This window comes from Apteryx rowi, unplaced genomic scaffold (genome assembly GCF_003343035.1).
Source record: "Apteryx rowi isolate R43461 unplaced genomic scaffold, aptRow1 scaffold_24, whole genome shotgun sequence".
NCBI classification, from domain to species: domain Eukaryota; kingdom Metazoa; phylum Chordata; class Aves; order Apterygiformes; family Apterygidae; genus Apteryx; species Apteryx rowi.
The window spans coordinates 2418016-2434034 of NW_020448752.1; the positions used below are offsets into that span (position 1 = coordinate 2418016).

At 46.8% G+C, this 16019-nt stretch overlaps 1 protein-coding gene across 2 annotated transcripts; it reads left to right on the forward strand.

Moving 5' to 3' along the window:
• The first annotated feature begins 216 nt into the window (after positions 1-216).
• Positions 217-9148, forward strand: HMGN5 (high mobility group nucleosome binding domain 5). 2 transcript variants are annotated; one of them, XM_026066354.1, is made up of 6 exons: positions 217-431; positions 1833-1862; positions 2502-2531; positions 3486-3536; positions 7013-7156; positions 8461-9148. In XM_026066354.1, the coding sequence occupies exons 1-6, from the start codon at positions 417-419 to the stop codon at positions 8506-8508; spliced, it is 318 nt and encodes a 105-aa protein (XP_025922139.1). In that variant the 5' UTR covers positions 217-416; the 3' UTR covers positions 8509-9148. The 2 variants fall into 2 exon arrangements, with proteins under 2 accessions (XP_025922139.1, XP_025922140.1); XM_026066355.1 differs by lacking the exon at positions 3486-3536.
• Positions 9149-16019: the final 6871 nt, after the last annotated feature.

Consider the following 16019-nt stretch of genomic DNA (forward strand, 5'->3'; position numbering starts at 1 on the left):
TCACCGCGCGCTTTAGGCCGGCCGCCTTGCGCAGACAGCGTAGCGCCGCCGTCTCTCTGTGTGTGAGCGTCGCTCGCGCTACGGCGCCGGCCCCGCCCCCTCAGCCCCGTCCCCCGCCTCCCGTGCCGCTGCCTGCGCGCCTATTGGCCGCCGCGCCCATCACTCCCCGGCTGGACCCATCTCGCGCTCCCCATTCATGCAGTTTGGTTGCGTGTTGGTGTATTTTACTGTTTGCAATAAAGAGGGGGGGATTTTTTTTTGTTCAGTTTCTGCTGCAATTAACTCTTGGTCCCTTATACGTGTTTTTTTTTTTTGGCAATTTTGCAGAACGGTTGAAACAGTTTTTTGGTGGTTACATTTATTTTTTATATATATCTATATCTATATATTTTGCAATCAACTATTAAGGTGCAACTATGCCCAAAAGAAAGGTAAGTAAAAAAAAAAATAGGGGAGCGAGATGGGGAACGAAGGGGAGARATTAAAGAAGCATTTGCAAAGATAACTGCAATTTTTGTGTATGTGTGTGTGTGTATGTAGAGTTTTTGCATTTTTAATTTTCTGTGTGTGTCCTAAAGTGGAGCTGGAACTGAAGGGAGGTGGTTAGAATGTGTGTTTGGGCTCGCCTGTGCGAGCAGGGGAGCCTGTGAGTTCACTTTGGGCTGTTTTGTTTGCAAGGAGAAGGCTGAGCAGTGTCTCCATGCTGGATTACAAACAGCCATAGTGCTGCTGCTGCCCCTATGGAGAACACAGGCAGGCAGCGCTAGGCACGGAAGGCTCTGCTTCGCCAAGAGCTCCAAAAAGCCCAGGGCTGAACGACCAGAACCTTCCCATTAATCTTCGGGGGCATTTTAGCGCGGATTGGGCCATTCCCTGGGAGGATTTGGGTCTAAACGGTGCCTCTTTCTCCTGCGTTTGCCTTTGTTCTCCTTTTTTTTTTCTCCCACTTCTTGTCATACCAGATGGTTGTGCAATGGTAATTTGGAGCCATTAGGCGGCGCAGAATTTGAAACTGTCCTTGAAGGAAAGAGGGGAAGGGATTCACGACCATAATTAGTAACTTTGGCTTGGCTGCCGTCTCCGCGAGCTCCCTCCTCGGCGGCTTCAGCGCCGCTGGCGGAGGCGCCCGCCGCCCCCCGGGGCCGCGGGGCCGGGCCGCGGCCGCCCAGCGCGGCGCTGAGCCGCGGGAGCGCCGGCGGCAGCGGCGCGGAGCTGCCCCGCGCGGCCCTCACGGGCGCGGCGTGGCGCAGTTGCGCGGCGCGGCCACTCCGCTGCGAAGGCCGCGAGCGGCGCGGCCGCCCCCTGCCCGCCGGGCTCTCCCGGGGCCGGGCGGCCCGGAGCTGGCCGTTGTGTGCGCGCGTCTGTGTGTGTGTGTGGTGAGGGGGGAACTCGGCGAGGCCGCGGCGCCGAGCGGGCCAGAGCGGCCGCCCGGGGCGGGGGCCGCGCTGCGCCGCGCCGCGCCGCCGGGGCATTGTCCTTGCGCGGGGCCGGCAACGACCTTGTTGTGGCAGGTAATTTGGCGGGAACTTTTTAAATGCGGGGACGCCTCGACGCCGTGACGTCGGCGCCGCCGGCGGCCCGTGGCATTGTGGGAGTCGTAGTCCGCGAGGCGGGCGCCGGGGGCAGGGGCGCGCTGGGGCCGGGCGGGCGCCTCGCGTCTCCCCCGGCCCCTCTCGGGGCGACGGGACGGGACGGGGCGGCGCGGCCCCTCGCGGGGGTGATGAGGCGAGGCGGTGGCCACCCAAACTTCCACGTTGGTTGGCGCCTGAGTTTTTGACGCCCCGGAGAGCGACGACGTGCCGGTAACGTGGTCTCCCGCTTTTCTTCCGCAGGCTCCAGCTGAAGGCGAGGCAAAGGAGGAGGTAGGATGTTGTTCCGCGTCACGGTTCGCCCCTCGYGCCGGGAGCTTCCGTGACGTCTTGCGTGAGCTGCCGCGGCCCCTGGGAGGGTCAGCGGTGGCACCGGGCCGCGTGGGCAGGTTTTGATGTGTGCTTGGATCTCGCGGGCCGAAACACGAGCCGTTCGGGTGCGGGATGGTCCGGCACCTTGGTCTGTCGCGCGAGATGCGCGTTGGAAGCTTCGACCCAGCTGCGAAGCCGTCTGCAGCTTGGAGCTCTGCTGAACCGGCACGCTCGGCTTTGGAGAAGGCTGTGCTCCGCAGCAGCAGCGTTTCCCGCTCCGGAGCCAGAGACGGGAGCTTCCAGAGTGATGGTCGCTTGCTAAGTGACAGAGGTTTAATGGCGCAGTACCTGGAAGTAGAGAAACTTCATCACTTACCACCTCAATATGGCAAAAAGAAGCCAGCATAGAGAGAGAACCTTTGAATGAAGCTGCGCTTTTAGAAAGTTGTTGCCATGAGGTCCGTAATTTCATAAAATACCTAGAATTGGGATGGGCCATCATGAAATAGTGTATGCGTCATATTACTTTGCGTTACAGTTCTGAGAAAGCGCTGCTTTATATGCTCTGTGAATTTTACTGACACATCTTTCTTTACGCAGCCAAAGAGAAGGTCAGCTAGACTATCCGCTGTAAGTATCTTTACTTGTTTATTTAATATGACGTTGCATGTCATATGTGTTCTGGGGGACAATTATAGAGAAATTATTTATCAATAATATGTGGAGGGGCACAGTTAGAGTATTGTACTRTTTAAAAGTAAAATTCTTACTCCATGTTCCCAAGTCTTCAGTATCAGCACATCAGAGGCTTACTTCTAGATATTACATGTGAGACAGAACATCTGTGTTAGTTCACATACAATCTGGATGCATGCGGCAGGTATCCAGAGTCAAGGAATATTGGTTTCAAATGGATTTGTTCTCTGTAGGTCTTCTCCTTACAGATGCCTACTCATAGCTATATAAATTACCTACTCTCACCTTACACTTGTACTTTGTCCATTGATTTTGAGGGCTCCACTGGGCTGGGTAAACTGAGACCTGCAGGGCGTAAATGTATTTCATGCAGTAGGGTTCAGCCCAAAGCCACAGTCTCACATAGACTCCGTTTCGCTTGGCATCCTTTTCTACAGACTGGACATTTAGTGGACTCAACCCTTTTTTAAGCTACCTTGGAAATGCCAAGTGGATAATGGTTACTTTTTTAAAAGAAGTATTTCATTTGAGAGAACGCTAAGATATGTGTTCATACACTGAGTTATCTGCAAATGTTACTGTTACATTTCGTCTTTGACAGAGGCTTGCGCTCACAGCAGACAGTGATGCTCAGGCATAGTGATGAAGGACTCTCCTACTACTGCTAGTCAACGTCTGTACCATAATCACTGAAACGTACAGGAGGAAACATAGTTTTGGATAAGAAAACAAACCAATTTGTCTCTGACATGTTTACGCCTTATACTAGAATGGGGCTTACAGCTCGAAAATAGTTTTTGTTTCAGTAATTTTCAAAAGTAACAAACACACTTCTAAAACATTTATAGTGTTCGTCTGACTCTATATTTCTTATGTTGTTTTGTACAGAAACCTGCTCCGCCTAAGCCGGAGCCAAAGCCCAAAAAGGCAGCACCTAAGGTAACTATTTCAGATATCTTGAACTGAAGTTATACTCTTCTTCTTCAAGGTGTTCACAGGGGGGAAAAAAGTCCATAACTAATGATTTTGTTTCTTCATTTTTTTTATTTCATTTTTCACTGAGATTGAATTATGTGAGTTAAAATAAACTGAAAGATGTAAAGATAATTTTTACCGATTGCTAGTGAAGGAATGTGGCAACCTGATCAGATTTTAAATCAGTTGTGGTGAGACTTTACTGCTTGCCTTGCAAGGCCATTCTATAGTTTCATATAATGTATTGTAGAGAAAATGATGCTTTGAATAGAGATCAGAGACTCAGTTAGAGAAGGCATTGAACATACTGCTTTTAGTTACAGTTTCTTGTTACAGTTTCATTCAAAGACACTGTTTTCAGTTAGTTCTCAGTTTATCAAACTTTAATCACTGGAGATAAAGTTCTACATATCCACTTCCTTGGGCTGGTTATTTTTGGAGATGTCAAAAATATTGACATATCTGACAGTATAGTTAAAAAATAAACTATTTAAAGCTCCTTTGGGCTTTGGAGAAAAAACTTGAAATTTAAAAGGGGACAGTTCTGGAATCCATGAGGTATTTCTTTGTGTCCCCTTCTCCCACCAACTCTCCCAGCTGTCACCGTTTGCCATGTTCTGTTAGATCTGTCTACACATATCCAGATTGTATCAGGCATTTGCTGCTGGAAAAAACAAGCTTTCTAATTCTTTTTAGCCTGTTCCCAGCATACGTTTTCCTTTATGGTTTTGGATGGTTTTATGGGCAAAGCACAAGTGCAAGAGACCATTTACTTACAGAAGGGAATGACTGGCTGAGAGCGAGGAGTCCCTCTTTGCACATTTGAAAGCCCTTGCAATCGGACATGGCATCAGAGACTTCTAGATGACAAAAACTACTCTGCCTCCACATTTTACTGTATGGAACAGCAAAAAAGTCACGAGGAATGGACAAGAAGGACCCCGCTTTCCATTTGGGGGGCCCCGCATCTCAGCTATGCAGTCGCAGTGGTGTTCGGAGCAAGCTTTTCACATCTGCGCCTTAGTTGCGCAGCCTGATTGCTAGATCCCGTTCCAGAGCGGTGGGGGAACCTAGGAATCCTGCTGCTCMGCATTCTTGTGGCGCAAGCTGCTGGCAAAGCGTGTGTTGTATCTCCCTCTAGTGGCTGGTCCCCCTGGAAGATGGGAGCCTACTGCTGCCAGTTGCTCTTTTAGCCCAAGTGGTAGAGAGCGAGCTGGCTGGGGGATCTAAAGGTCCCGAGTTCAACCTCTGCTGATGACCCAGGCAGAGGTCAGTGCAGTTGCATATGATGCACTTTGTTGGATTTTTTTTTTTTTCAAGTTTGCCTTTTTTATTTTCATGGAAACATCTCAGGGATTATGCACAAGACCTGTGTTGACAGAATTTTAAAGTTGCAAAAGTAAGCATTCAGAAGTCAAAATGGAATTCGGTCCCTTACCGCATAAGCGGCACGATGCAGCCTCGCTGCTCAGTTCTGCTGGGATGGCTCCTTGCTGACTGCGCGACGCGTGGGGTCGTGGGGCCTGGCAGGAGTTTCTTCTCTTGTATTTAAGGTGCTGATTTGAAGCCAGGACACTGAAGCTGCATTTTTGACTCTCAGAAACTCCTATCTGATACTAGATCAGTATCTGTGCAAAAGGGGATGTAACAGGAATTGTGCAGGCATCTTTAATTCTTATTTCCCCCAAATGCTTAACTTGGCAACCTTCAGGTTCTTTGAATGTTTTTTGTGTGCAAAAATAGATTTCATCCTCTTAAACTTATCTGTATTGAAAAAAAAAAAGCTGGAAAAAATGAAATACTGTATAAAACACATGACCTTATTGCTGTATTGATATTGCCATCAGTATGGAAAAATTATTCTGGAAAAATTATTAAAATGGTATTGGCTTGGTGATACCTCTCAGAACTAGCTAAGAGGATGGAAGAAGCTCAGGAATTGAAAAATAACAGTATCTCCTTGGGTATTTTTTCCTGGACTCATTTGGTTGTGGAAGAAGGCTTGATCCCTTACAGAATAGCCCTTAGGTTTGTCCCCCAAAGCCCTGGATGGTGCCGCACGGAGCAGAGATCCGGGGATCCTCCCTCCCCGCTGTGCGGTGCAGGAGGCTTCCTCCCCGTTCAGAGCCGTCTCGGGGAAGCCAGTTCCTGGCGACTCCTCTGGAATCCTTTTTAAAGAGGGGCTTTACCAGCCAAGAGCGGGCTACCGAAAATTACAATTTTATCTCTGTCAGTATTTGTTGTCTTTTTTAACGGGATGAGGGAGAAGATACCCTTCTTGAAACAGTCCCAAGTCTTTACAAATCCTTTGTGGCTTATGTTGGAAGAGCACGTGACTGACGCGTGCTCGTGAATCCGGAGCGCGCCGGCGCCGCTGGAGGAGCCCTTCGCGGCGGACGGCTTGCGCGTGCCTTCGAGGCTTCGCTCGGGTGGCAGGGAGCAGCCCCTGCCGCAGCAGCGCTGCACTTCCGAATTTCGGCACTGCCAAACGGCGCTGCGATGCTTCGGTGCCGGTGTTACTGTGATAGCTATCTTCCCAGGCCTTGTATTTTGTTTGTTTGTTTTTATAACTTCTAGTCATTAGGGCAACTCCATCTCCAGAGAATATATATATATATGATTTAGTAACTACCTGTTTATCTCCACTTACCTGCGACTAGTAATTTGCAGATATTTACGGTCCCTTTATTGGGCGCTAGGTTAACCACGCAAGGAACAAGCTAGTTTGCCTAGTGCAGTTATTGGCAGCAAGAGGCAGATCCTGAGAAGTGAAGCTAAGGAGAGTCTTGATGYTGTAGAGGGGTCAGGATTTGACCCCACCATATAGAAAACTGTTACTACAGAAGCTGTAGCATCGAGTTTTGTTTTGATTTAGCCTGATCAGCCATATAAGAAACTGCACTTAAATAATAACTGCAAAGTTTCCTTTGTTATTGAAGTGATGCTGTTGAGCCCCGACTTGTGTACCATGTACATGGTTTATTATAGTAAGGAATATTTCTGGCAGGGGAGGGGAAGGTCCTTCAGCTTCCTTACACTTTTCTAGATCGGCATTAATAGCACATCTGAAGTGTTCTGGTATTTCCACTGGTTGCACATGTTCTTTTTGTTCTTTGGTATGCCTTTCAGCAGCACAGCAGAACTACGGGCCAGTTCAACTCTGACGTTTTTTAGCTAATTTAATTGAAAGCCTATTTAAAATGGGAATTCTTTTAACCCCAGCCATGATTGCTTTTATATTATGTACTTCCCAGTAGCACATTCAGAGCAAAATAGAAGGGAAAGTACTTCTCCATAGAAACTTTCACCTCATCTTTGTCAGCGGGAAGTTCAGTGAGCAGAAGCAGGTTGTGCAGACAGCTTTAGAGTTGAGAATGTGCATACGCAGATGTAAAAGGTGGAAATCATATTTACGATATCATGGTCTGCTTTCTTAACAGAAAGAAAAAGCAGCAAATGATAAAAAGGAGGACAAAAAAGCAGCAACAAAAGGGAAGAAAGGAGCCAAAGGCAAAGATGAAACTAAACAAGAGGATGCTAAAGAAGAAAACCACTCTGAAAATGGAGATACCAAAACTAATGAGGTACTTTAGCTACAGTAAACGTGGGAGTAAACACAGATGTATTGGTAATGCATCTGCAGGAACTAATGATTGGGCCTCCCTGTCAGAAGGTGGTGTGTTTCACTGCCCTCATGTAAAGACAGATCAGCTGCAGTGTCTGCGCAGGGCAACTCTCAAAGGGAGCCTGCAAGAATAGCGTTCTCCTTCAGACACATCCCTGCTATGTGGTAGAGCCCTTCCACAGGTGGTCTGTGGTATCCTAGGGTCCCTGCCTGGGTTGGCACAAGAGCAATGCAGAATATTTGGGGAACAATAGAGCTCAGTAGGATTGCTCTCCAGCCCTGAGCTGACTTTGCATATCCTCTCTGGACTGCTGGATTGCCTCTTCTGCTCAGCACGGGCTGGTTCTGTGCCAGAAATCTGGTCTTAAGTTTTACACAATTCTTTAAAACAATTCTTCGCGTCAGAACAATTCAACAAAAGTTCTGCGAAATAAAACTTGGTCTTGTCTCTTCATCTACAAGCCTCTTTCTTACAGGTTCTCACTGCATCAACTACTTACCTAAGAGCTACTGTTTTCTAGGACTAGCCACAAACTTCAGTCATCTCCTTATGGCCTTTTCCTGGCAGATTTCTTGCTAATAGTAGAAGTGCAATGTTTGCTACAGGCCCCCGTTGCTGTTTTAGGGATAGACAAGCCTGTTGCGCTCTCTGTTGCTTTTGATTAAGTGATCTCTCTTCATGTGTTGAGTATCATTATAAGGTTAATGGGTAACTTATTCTTTCATTCTTAAAACTAATTCAAAAGTTTCTCTGCTAAAAAGTAATATGGGGCTAATGTACTTCAAAGTATCTTTGACAGGAGCTTTGCAATTTTGATGAGTTGACTTAAAAACTAATAGCAGATATGTTTATAGAAAACAGGGGTGAGAACCATTTTCCTTGAAGTTTGGACAATAGACAAGTATCACAGTTTTACATGTAATTCTTATACTTCCCTGTGATTATGGAGATGAGGACTTCAACTTTGCCTAGCATATGATTGATCTTAATCTAATCTATGTTCCAAACTTCTGCCTCTTTGTTTTTTAACATTCCAGTATTAACTTGATCATTGATTAATACTCTTTTGTGTTTAATTTCAAGAATTATCAACCAACACTTTGTTGTATTAATATTTTCTGCAGTAGCTGTGCGTTCTTGTCTAGCTACATAAAATGTTTGTCCGTGTGTGCTTACAAGCTAGTCTCTCTTTGATGCTTGTTAGAATGGAATCCGATTAGAATTAAAAATAATATATCTATTCTTCCCAAACACTTTTATAGGCACCAGCTGCTGAAGCATCTGATGATAAGGAAGCCAAGTCCGAGTAATGTTAACCCTGCCCTATATCTCCATCATTTGGTATCCGTACCTCCATGCTGTATTGTTAACAGAGAGGAATATTTTTATCAACTATTTTATAAATGCAGGTTTTTTTAGCATGAATTTAATTATGGAACATCTTCATCTCGGTTACTTGGGAAATAAATCCCTAACAAACAAAACAAAACAAAAAAAAAATCATTGTTTTTAAATTTTGTGATTGTAATAGTTTGTATGGTACATGGAAAGAATAAGTGGTGGTAGCTTTTGACTTCTGTCAGTGTGTCCCTTTTTGTGTAAGTCATGCTTACAGACTTCAGATTTTAATTTTACCCTTGTATGTGTTGTATGGTTTCTTAAAGTGGGGAGGTCTCAAAACAAATAACTGTGTTAAACATTCCAGTGGTTCTGTGGGTTGCTTTTATAAAGAAGGTGAGATATTTTCATGAAAAACCTAAGAGCTGGAAATCTGTTGTTTCCCAAATGTAATTTTATTTTGTCAGTTTTGAAAAATAAATAAATAAAAGTGTAATCATGTTTTTAAATGAAATACAAACATTTCTTTTAAAAGGGCAGGTTGGTTGTATGTACCCACTGTTAGGAATTTTGCTGGATTTATCTTAATAAAAAAGACTCCTCAAAAGCTGATTGTGGTTTGTTGCTTGTGCTGCAAACATGTACTGCTGGAAAGCAGTCAAATTCCTGCAGAGTAGTAGAGGCCTTCAGGTTGGGAGAACCAGTGCAGCTAGAAAGCTTTGAGCCCGTACCATGCTAAATGCCTCTGCTTTCTTCAGGTGTGTAAACAAATGCTACTTTACGGCTAGCTTCTCTGCAGATGGAATGGCAATAGATTGACTTCAGGGGAAACGCGCTAACCTGCACCAGCTGGGAACTGCAGCCAGTGTTTTCAGGCAAAAGCTTAGCTTGAAAACTGTGTTACTTACTCAAGTAGAAGTGAGCTACTTGGTATTGTCAAATATGTCTTAAGCATTATAGATGTTATTATAAATTATAGACGGTATAGTCTAGTTTTCTTTTGTGTGCCTATTAATTGAATGTGACTCGGGGGTTTCCTCTTAGAAATACTGCACAAGCCACCTCACAGAAGCTTAGAGACTATCATGCTTACATCAAACTYTTAATAGCGTAAACTAGTTTCCTGGTACACTGGGGGAATGCTCATAGTACTGGTTCAAGTGCACGCTTCCATAACTTCCATAACTAGTTTATAGTTTTCTTATTTAAAAATGTGTTACTTATAAAATGATTTCTTGGACTCATTCAGCTTCCCCTAGCATGATGCAAGTAGATGTACAGAAGTGCTTTACGTTAATGCAATGAGCTTCCCAATTAGTGACAGCTTCATTATTTTGGGAAATGACAGTTAGACAGTATTTAAGTGGAGTTTTAATAGTGCTTTTTACCTAATCTTATTTTGTTACTACAGCTATTCCATGTAGCTTTATCAAGGACACTTCAAATCTTCCTCTTAAAACCTCCTTTTATATAAAGTCTCTTCACATTGATGACCAAATACATCACATATTTAATAGCAAGAAAAATGTCTGCAATGCAGAAACTTTATCTTTTGCATAAGACTGTTTCACAACCCAGAAATGTGAAATACCCAGAGCTTGCATATTTTATCTCAAACCCCAAATCTCACTCTGTCTCAGTGCAGTGTCTTACGCTGAGCGTATTAAATGTGTGCTCCAGGATCAGTACCCCAGGGCACTGGCTGCTACATGATGTTTAATGTGGATTTAATCTTCAAGACCTAAAGCACTGGGGATTTTTATTCCTGCTGTGCCTTTCATTCTGTAGAGCTGCTGTATAAAATCATCGGGGTTAACTGAGCTAGATCTTCCTCAGCAGAGAAGGTGAGAGAGCATTTAGGGGCCTTTTCCGTTGCAGTGTATTCCCTTAATCCAACACCACCTAGACACGGTGACTTTCAGGCATACTCTTATCGTTTCTCTCCTGGAGTGAGAATTGGTGGAGAGACGTAGCTAGAATCCCCGTCTGATGGAAACGGGGGTGTTTTACATCCCGTGGAGCTGAGAGCTGGTGATGTGCGAGAAGCTGAACGGGAAGCTGAATGTTGCTACTTCTTGTCAGTGTATGTGGTTGCTGTGGTACTAGGATTTTTAATAATATGTCGCACGCATCTTTCTGTAGCTTTTTGCTGGAAATGTGATAAAATAGTATTGTAGGGCGGCTGGGCTAAGGTACATGTGTTTTGTTGTCTCTCTTCTCCCTTAGGATTATCTCCTATGCCATGCATAGGTCAGTGTCTGAAAAATACAGGATAACAGTAAAACCAAGGAGCTTCTCAACACTCCCAGTCTGGAGAGGATCTAGGGGTACTTCAGATGTCATCCTGAAATTTTTACACATAAAAATTCTTTACTGAATTTAGCCTGCTTTTGAATGATAAAAGATCACTAACAAGCACAGCGGTGTGCTTTGGACACATCATGCAATCAGTCGTGAGGTCTGACCGAATGCCGCTTGAAGGYGGTAAGAAATACCAGTGGGCCTATGCTGGTTCAAGGAGAAAAGGCATATTGGAATAAAATGTTTTATACATGCAATATCCCCCCCCACACACACACAAAGGTTTCTCTAAAAGGGCATTAAAATAGCAAATCTAGTTCAGCAAGGAAGGTGAGCTCGCTCTCCAAACCTTGGTAACATTGAACCATTTCTCTTCACTTGTGGCCTCCAGTCACTTAGTGTTTCAAACATTGTAATTTAAATAATAGCAGACACTATGAATATGACCGATATTTTCTTCCTAGCAAAGGACTCGTCCATATGCCAAGGTATAATCAGCCTGTCATACCCCAATTGAAGTCATTCTGTATGTCAGGTCATGTTTCCCCATTTTAGTATTCAGATTGTTATACAGAAACATTTAATTGAGTGGTTGGTTTTGTTCATTTTTTCCTCTTTTAGTGCCAGTGTGAGAGTTGTTCTTAATTCTTTAACTATTGTTACATCAGATTCCTGTTTCAAATAAGCACAGAAAATGGAGAACTTTTCAGACAAACCTACCTGCTCATATTCAGAACTTTTCTGCGCATTGGGTGAGTTGCACAACTAAATAGATATTACCTTCTTCCTACCAAATCCTCCTCGGCTGTGGGGCCTGGTGTCTGGACACTGAATCAAAAGCTAACTCCGCTTCAGCTCACAGGCTTTGGTTAGTTTATGGTTAATCGCAAGTGGGAGCTTTCAAAGGGAGAAAAGTCTTCCGCTGGCTGGTCAGTTGGGTGTAGCTGGTGTTCAGGTTCATTTGGAGGACACGAAGAAACCCTGCCTTCACGGAGAGCCTCGGCAGCCTGCTCAGCAGTGCTCCAGGCACCAAAACTGTACGTTTGCCTATTTCGATGCCGATTTTGGAAGTTTCATAGAGTTGCTGGAAGAAATTGACTGCGGGAGTTCGGTTATCAGTAACAGCAATTAAAAACCTTATGAATGTATTCATGAGTCTGAAGACAGTGATGGTCCTGAAGTGGTGCAACACTTTTTAGCTAGGGGAATAGATTTAAAGTGAGGTTGGCAACAACTTGCAATGGTAAAATACCAGTACAGCTCRTGAGTTACTGGACGGGATGTGTGTAGAGCTGTGGACTTGCATTTTAGATTGAAACCTGGTGCAAACAGGCAGTGCAGCTGGCCATAATGTTTTAGATATTTGTTGCAGTTTGAGGTACTATCCGACAAACCTTGCTTGCTGCTCAACCAGCAGGCTGTGAGTACTCCTGACGCTGTTACCTGTTAWACAGGAAACCTGCAAATCATTAAATCTCACATGCAAAGGAGACCTCTGTGTTAAGACAGTGCCAGCGTACATGGCACATCTTGCCAGGTTTGGTACATTAATGAGATTCATGACCTAACTTCTGCTGTAGTCTCCTCGTGCAGCGTGGGGTTGCGTTTGCTTCAGGATGCCTATGGAGTTTCAGCGAAAGTATTGAGAATTCCCGTTCCTTGCAATAACGGGAATGACATGTTCTTGCAGCGGCTTCAGCAGAACTTGGAAAAGTGTTTGCCTTATTGCTTTGTCAGAAAAATGAATGGCCTAGAAAAACACTCCTCAGCATCCTGGAAAGTGGGGGGATGAAAGCAAGAGGAAGGGCCTTTCCCTGCTTCCTGGTGTCCATCAGGGCAATGTGTTGGAGCAGTACGAAGGGAATAACAGGAGAGAAATGTCAAGGCTGCCACAAATCAGCAGAAAATGACATCCACAATGAGGTCCTTGTGATAAAAAAGAGGGTAAATAACCTGTTAAAATGAGAAAAAGAAAAGAAGCAGAAAGAAAATTGAATCCCCTGGCTAGAAAMCGATGGCTCTTCTTTCTGGTTGCCCCAGCGGTGCCGTTCCTCACCCACCGCTGGCCTGGGAGCTCCTGCTTGAAACCTGATCCCAGGGATGGACCCAGAGAGCAGAGAACACCTCTCRGGCCACCGCGATGGGACCGGAGAGCTGAGAACAGCCCTTGGGCCACCGCGACAGGACCGCTGAGGAKCCGCTCTCAGTTGGAGAGAACAACGTTGACGTGGCGTCTGGCCAGAGGCTGCCCCAGCGCCCTGCGGAGAGGGGAGCTGGTTGCAAGAGAGCGCGAAGGCAGGTGGCAGCGTCCCTGGGGTTTGTTTTGCCGCGGTCCCCTGCTCTTCATGGCGAGAGTAGGTGGCAGCYGGGCTTGCGCCATCTCAAAGAAGGAGGCAGGAGAGGGGCAGGGTGCTGCTCCCGCACCCTCCGCCGGCCCCTCTCCAGGCACCTCTGCCCATGCGGTGGGAGAGGACAGCTGGGGGCCCACGGGGAAGGATCGTGCAGCGTTGAAACGCTGCCGCCGCCTTCCATGTTTGATGCAAATGAAGGAATTGCTTGAAACGGGTCCCACGGAAATGCATGAGTGATGTCTAAATGCGTTAGAGTGAACTTAAGGTGCAGGCAACACCTGAAATAAGTGAAATGAAGTAAATGTTTATGTGACACAAAAAGGGTAAAATCACAAATTAGAAAGCTCTGTTTCTAAAGGAGAAGAAATCAAACTGACACCGTAAAGCTCTCAAAGGCACTTCTAACACATCTTAAATGTTTCCAGACGTTCTTAAAGAAGGGGGGGGGCAGCATAAATAACCCAGACAAAAATGCAGTATTGAAGCCTAAAAATAGAGCGGTAAGGCGAGATTTAAACCAGGTTCATCTCACTGGAAACGGTGACATGTCTTACATGATGCTCCTCAGGAGCAGGAAGGAGGGTTTGGCTCCGGCGGCTGCTGCTGGAGAACGGAAACGGCGCTGGGTGGGTGAGCGCCCGGCTGCCGATGCTGAGGGCTTCTCTGAGCAGCTGCTTTCATGGATGCTCTTGAGGCACCTGCCCCGGTGCACAGGAGAGGGCTTCCTTGCGCAGCAGCCCCTGCTCGGCTGGTGCCCTTTAGTCCTCACGATCGCCGGAGCCAAATGCGCACGGGGCAAGGAAGTGCTGCCCGTCAGCCAGCTCGTCCTTCCTGCCCGTGGCAGACCAAGATTGGAGTCCCTGCTTTTTTCTCAGAGCTTAGCTTGGCTCCTTGCCTTGGTGACAGGCCRGTTTCGGTCTTGTTGGCATCCTGTTAGCACTTGCATTTGCCTATTGGCTTTAATGACTCAGATGAAATGGTGTCTGTCATGTGTGCCATCCCTGCACCTCAGTGTGGTGGTGGGCACCAAGAGCTGGACTTGAAATACTTCTCAACCTTGGCCTCCACCAGGTAGAGCAGATGATGGCCATGATGGCTGTCCTCCCCGGGAGAGCAGCGCTTTGCTTGCTCCTCGGTGATGCTCTCCCGAAGCAGAGCCGAGGCTGAACTTCCTCTAGGACAGACGCAACGACCGCACCGCCACGGCAAGGGGCACATGCTCAGGCAGCGCATGTCCAGGGGAAAATTCCCAAAGAAGCCTCAGAATCGCCCCCAGGTTTGAGACATGTCCCAAGTGCAGGCACAAAGCGCCTCTTCCTCCCGGTGTCCGGGTATCCAGGCTGCTYGATGCAGGTACCTCCTGCCTATCCTGAGGGCAGGACTTTTTATCTGATCCTTCAGAACATCTGCTTCCAGTGAGGGGAGGTGCGTGGCGTTCATTAGGGATGAAGGTTAGCACCCGCCTGGGATGCTGGATGAAAGCTGCTTGTAGGTTGTCCAAGCACTGAGCTCCAGAAAGTCGCTGGGCTTTTTGTTTGTTTAGGGTTAACAGTGCGGGGAGGGGGTGGAAGCACATACCTTGGAGCTAAAACCAGATGTGAAACTTCTCGGCCACAAAGCTTCCTGATCTCTTCTGTTTGTTTTCCCCCGGCAAGATGAAAGAGGTGGCAGCGAAGGTTTAGGCTGCAACAACGATCAGGTTTCACCCTTACTACAAGGTTTGGCAGAGGCTCCTCTGCGAGACCACACCAGCCTCTTTAGACAAATGACTCTTCTGGCTTTACTAATACGAGGGCTGCTGTTCCCCTTGGCACAGGACATGTTATAGTTAGGAGTAGGTCCTGGCTAATCCTAGGACTAAGCCATGTCTTTCCAGCCAGGGCCGAACGTTTGCTTGAACTGATTTCTTCCTGAGGACAACCTTATCGACCTTCACAGAGGTGCTGGCCGCACTCCGCAGTCAAGGCTCGCTTCCCTTTTGCACGGAAAGCGGCGTCTTTGCTAGCCGGAGAAAGCAGAGCCAAGCCTCTCCGCGCCTCCAAAGGCCCGTCGCCGGGAAATCCTGCGAGAGCTGCCTTCCCCGGAGGCTCCCTCCCATCCATCTTTCCGTGCTGCCAACAGAAATGTGCAAATCTGGGCCAGGCYCCCCCTGCTCCGGTTTCACCACCCCTGCTGCTCGAGCCTGGTTAGGCGGCGAGCTGCGCGAACGCTAGCGCTGGGGAGCAGACGCTGCCTTTTCTGCTCTGCCTTTACAGAGTATGTAGCCCGCTGGGGTCCTCATCTATACCTGGACCGTTACCCTAGGAGTAATTAAAACAATTAACAAGTGTAATTAACTCTTAAAGGGGAGGGTTTTAGCACATAATACCAGCAGCAATTAAATAAATGACCCTTTTGTCTTGAAAAGAATCGAGTGACAAGGGGGAAGGGGAGGAGGGAGATGCACAGCCTCATGCAGCGGCAAGGAGAACGTGAATAGGGGCCGGTGGCTCTTGTACGGGAAGACAAAGCAAACAAAGAGGTACCAAGTGAAACCACCAAGCGGCAGATGCAGAACGAACGTCTTTCACACAATGTGTAATTATGCTGGAGAACTCATTGCCTAAACAGATCCCCAAAATTGTAATGGCTTAATAAGTGATCAGACAACTTCTTGGAAGGCAGCTCCTTTGGGCTACTGCGTACAGAGACGCTTCTCCCAGTGCAGGAAGTGCCAAAGTCGCAAACTGCTGGAGGCCGGGAGAGCATCTGGAGACATGCGCCAGCTCTGGTCTCCCGCCTTTCTCTAGTCTACTGCCATTCGTAGCTGGAGGAAACAGGAGACTGGGTTA

Coding starts and splice junctions, on each gene's coding strand:
- HMGN5 (XM_026066354.1), top strand. Junction 3,537..7,012: donor CCAAAAAGGCAGCACCTAAG/GTAACTATTTCA, acceptor CTTTCTTAACAG/AAAGAAAAAGCAGCAAATGA. Junction 7,157..8,460: donor GAGATACCAAAACTAATGAG/GTACTTTAGCTA, acceptor ACACTTTTATAG/GCACCAGCTGCTGAAGCATC.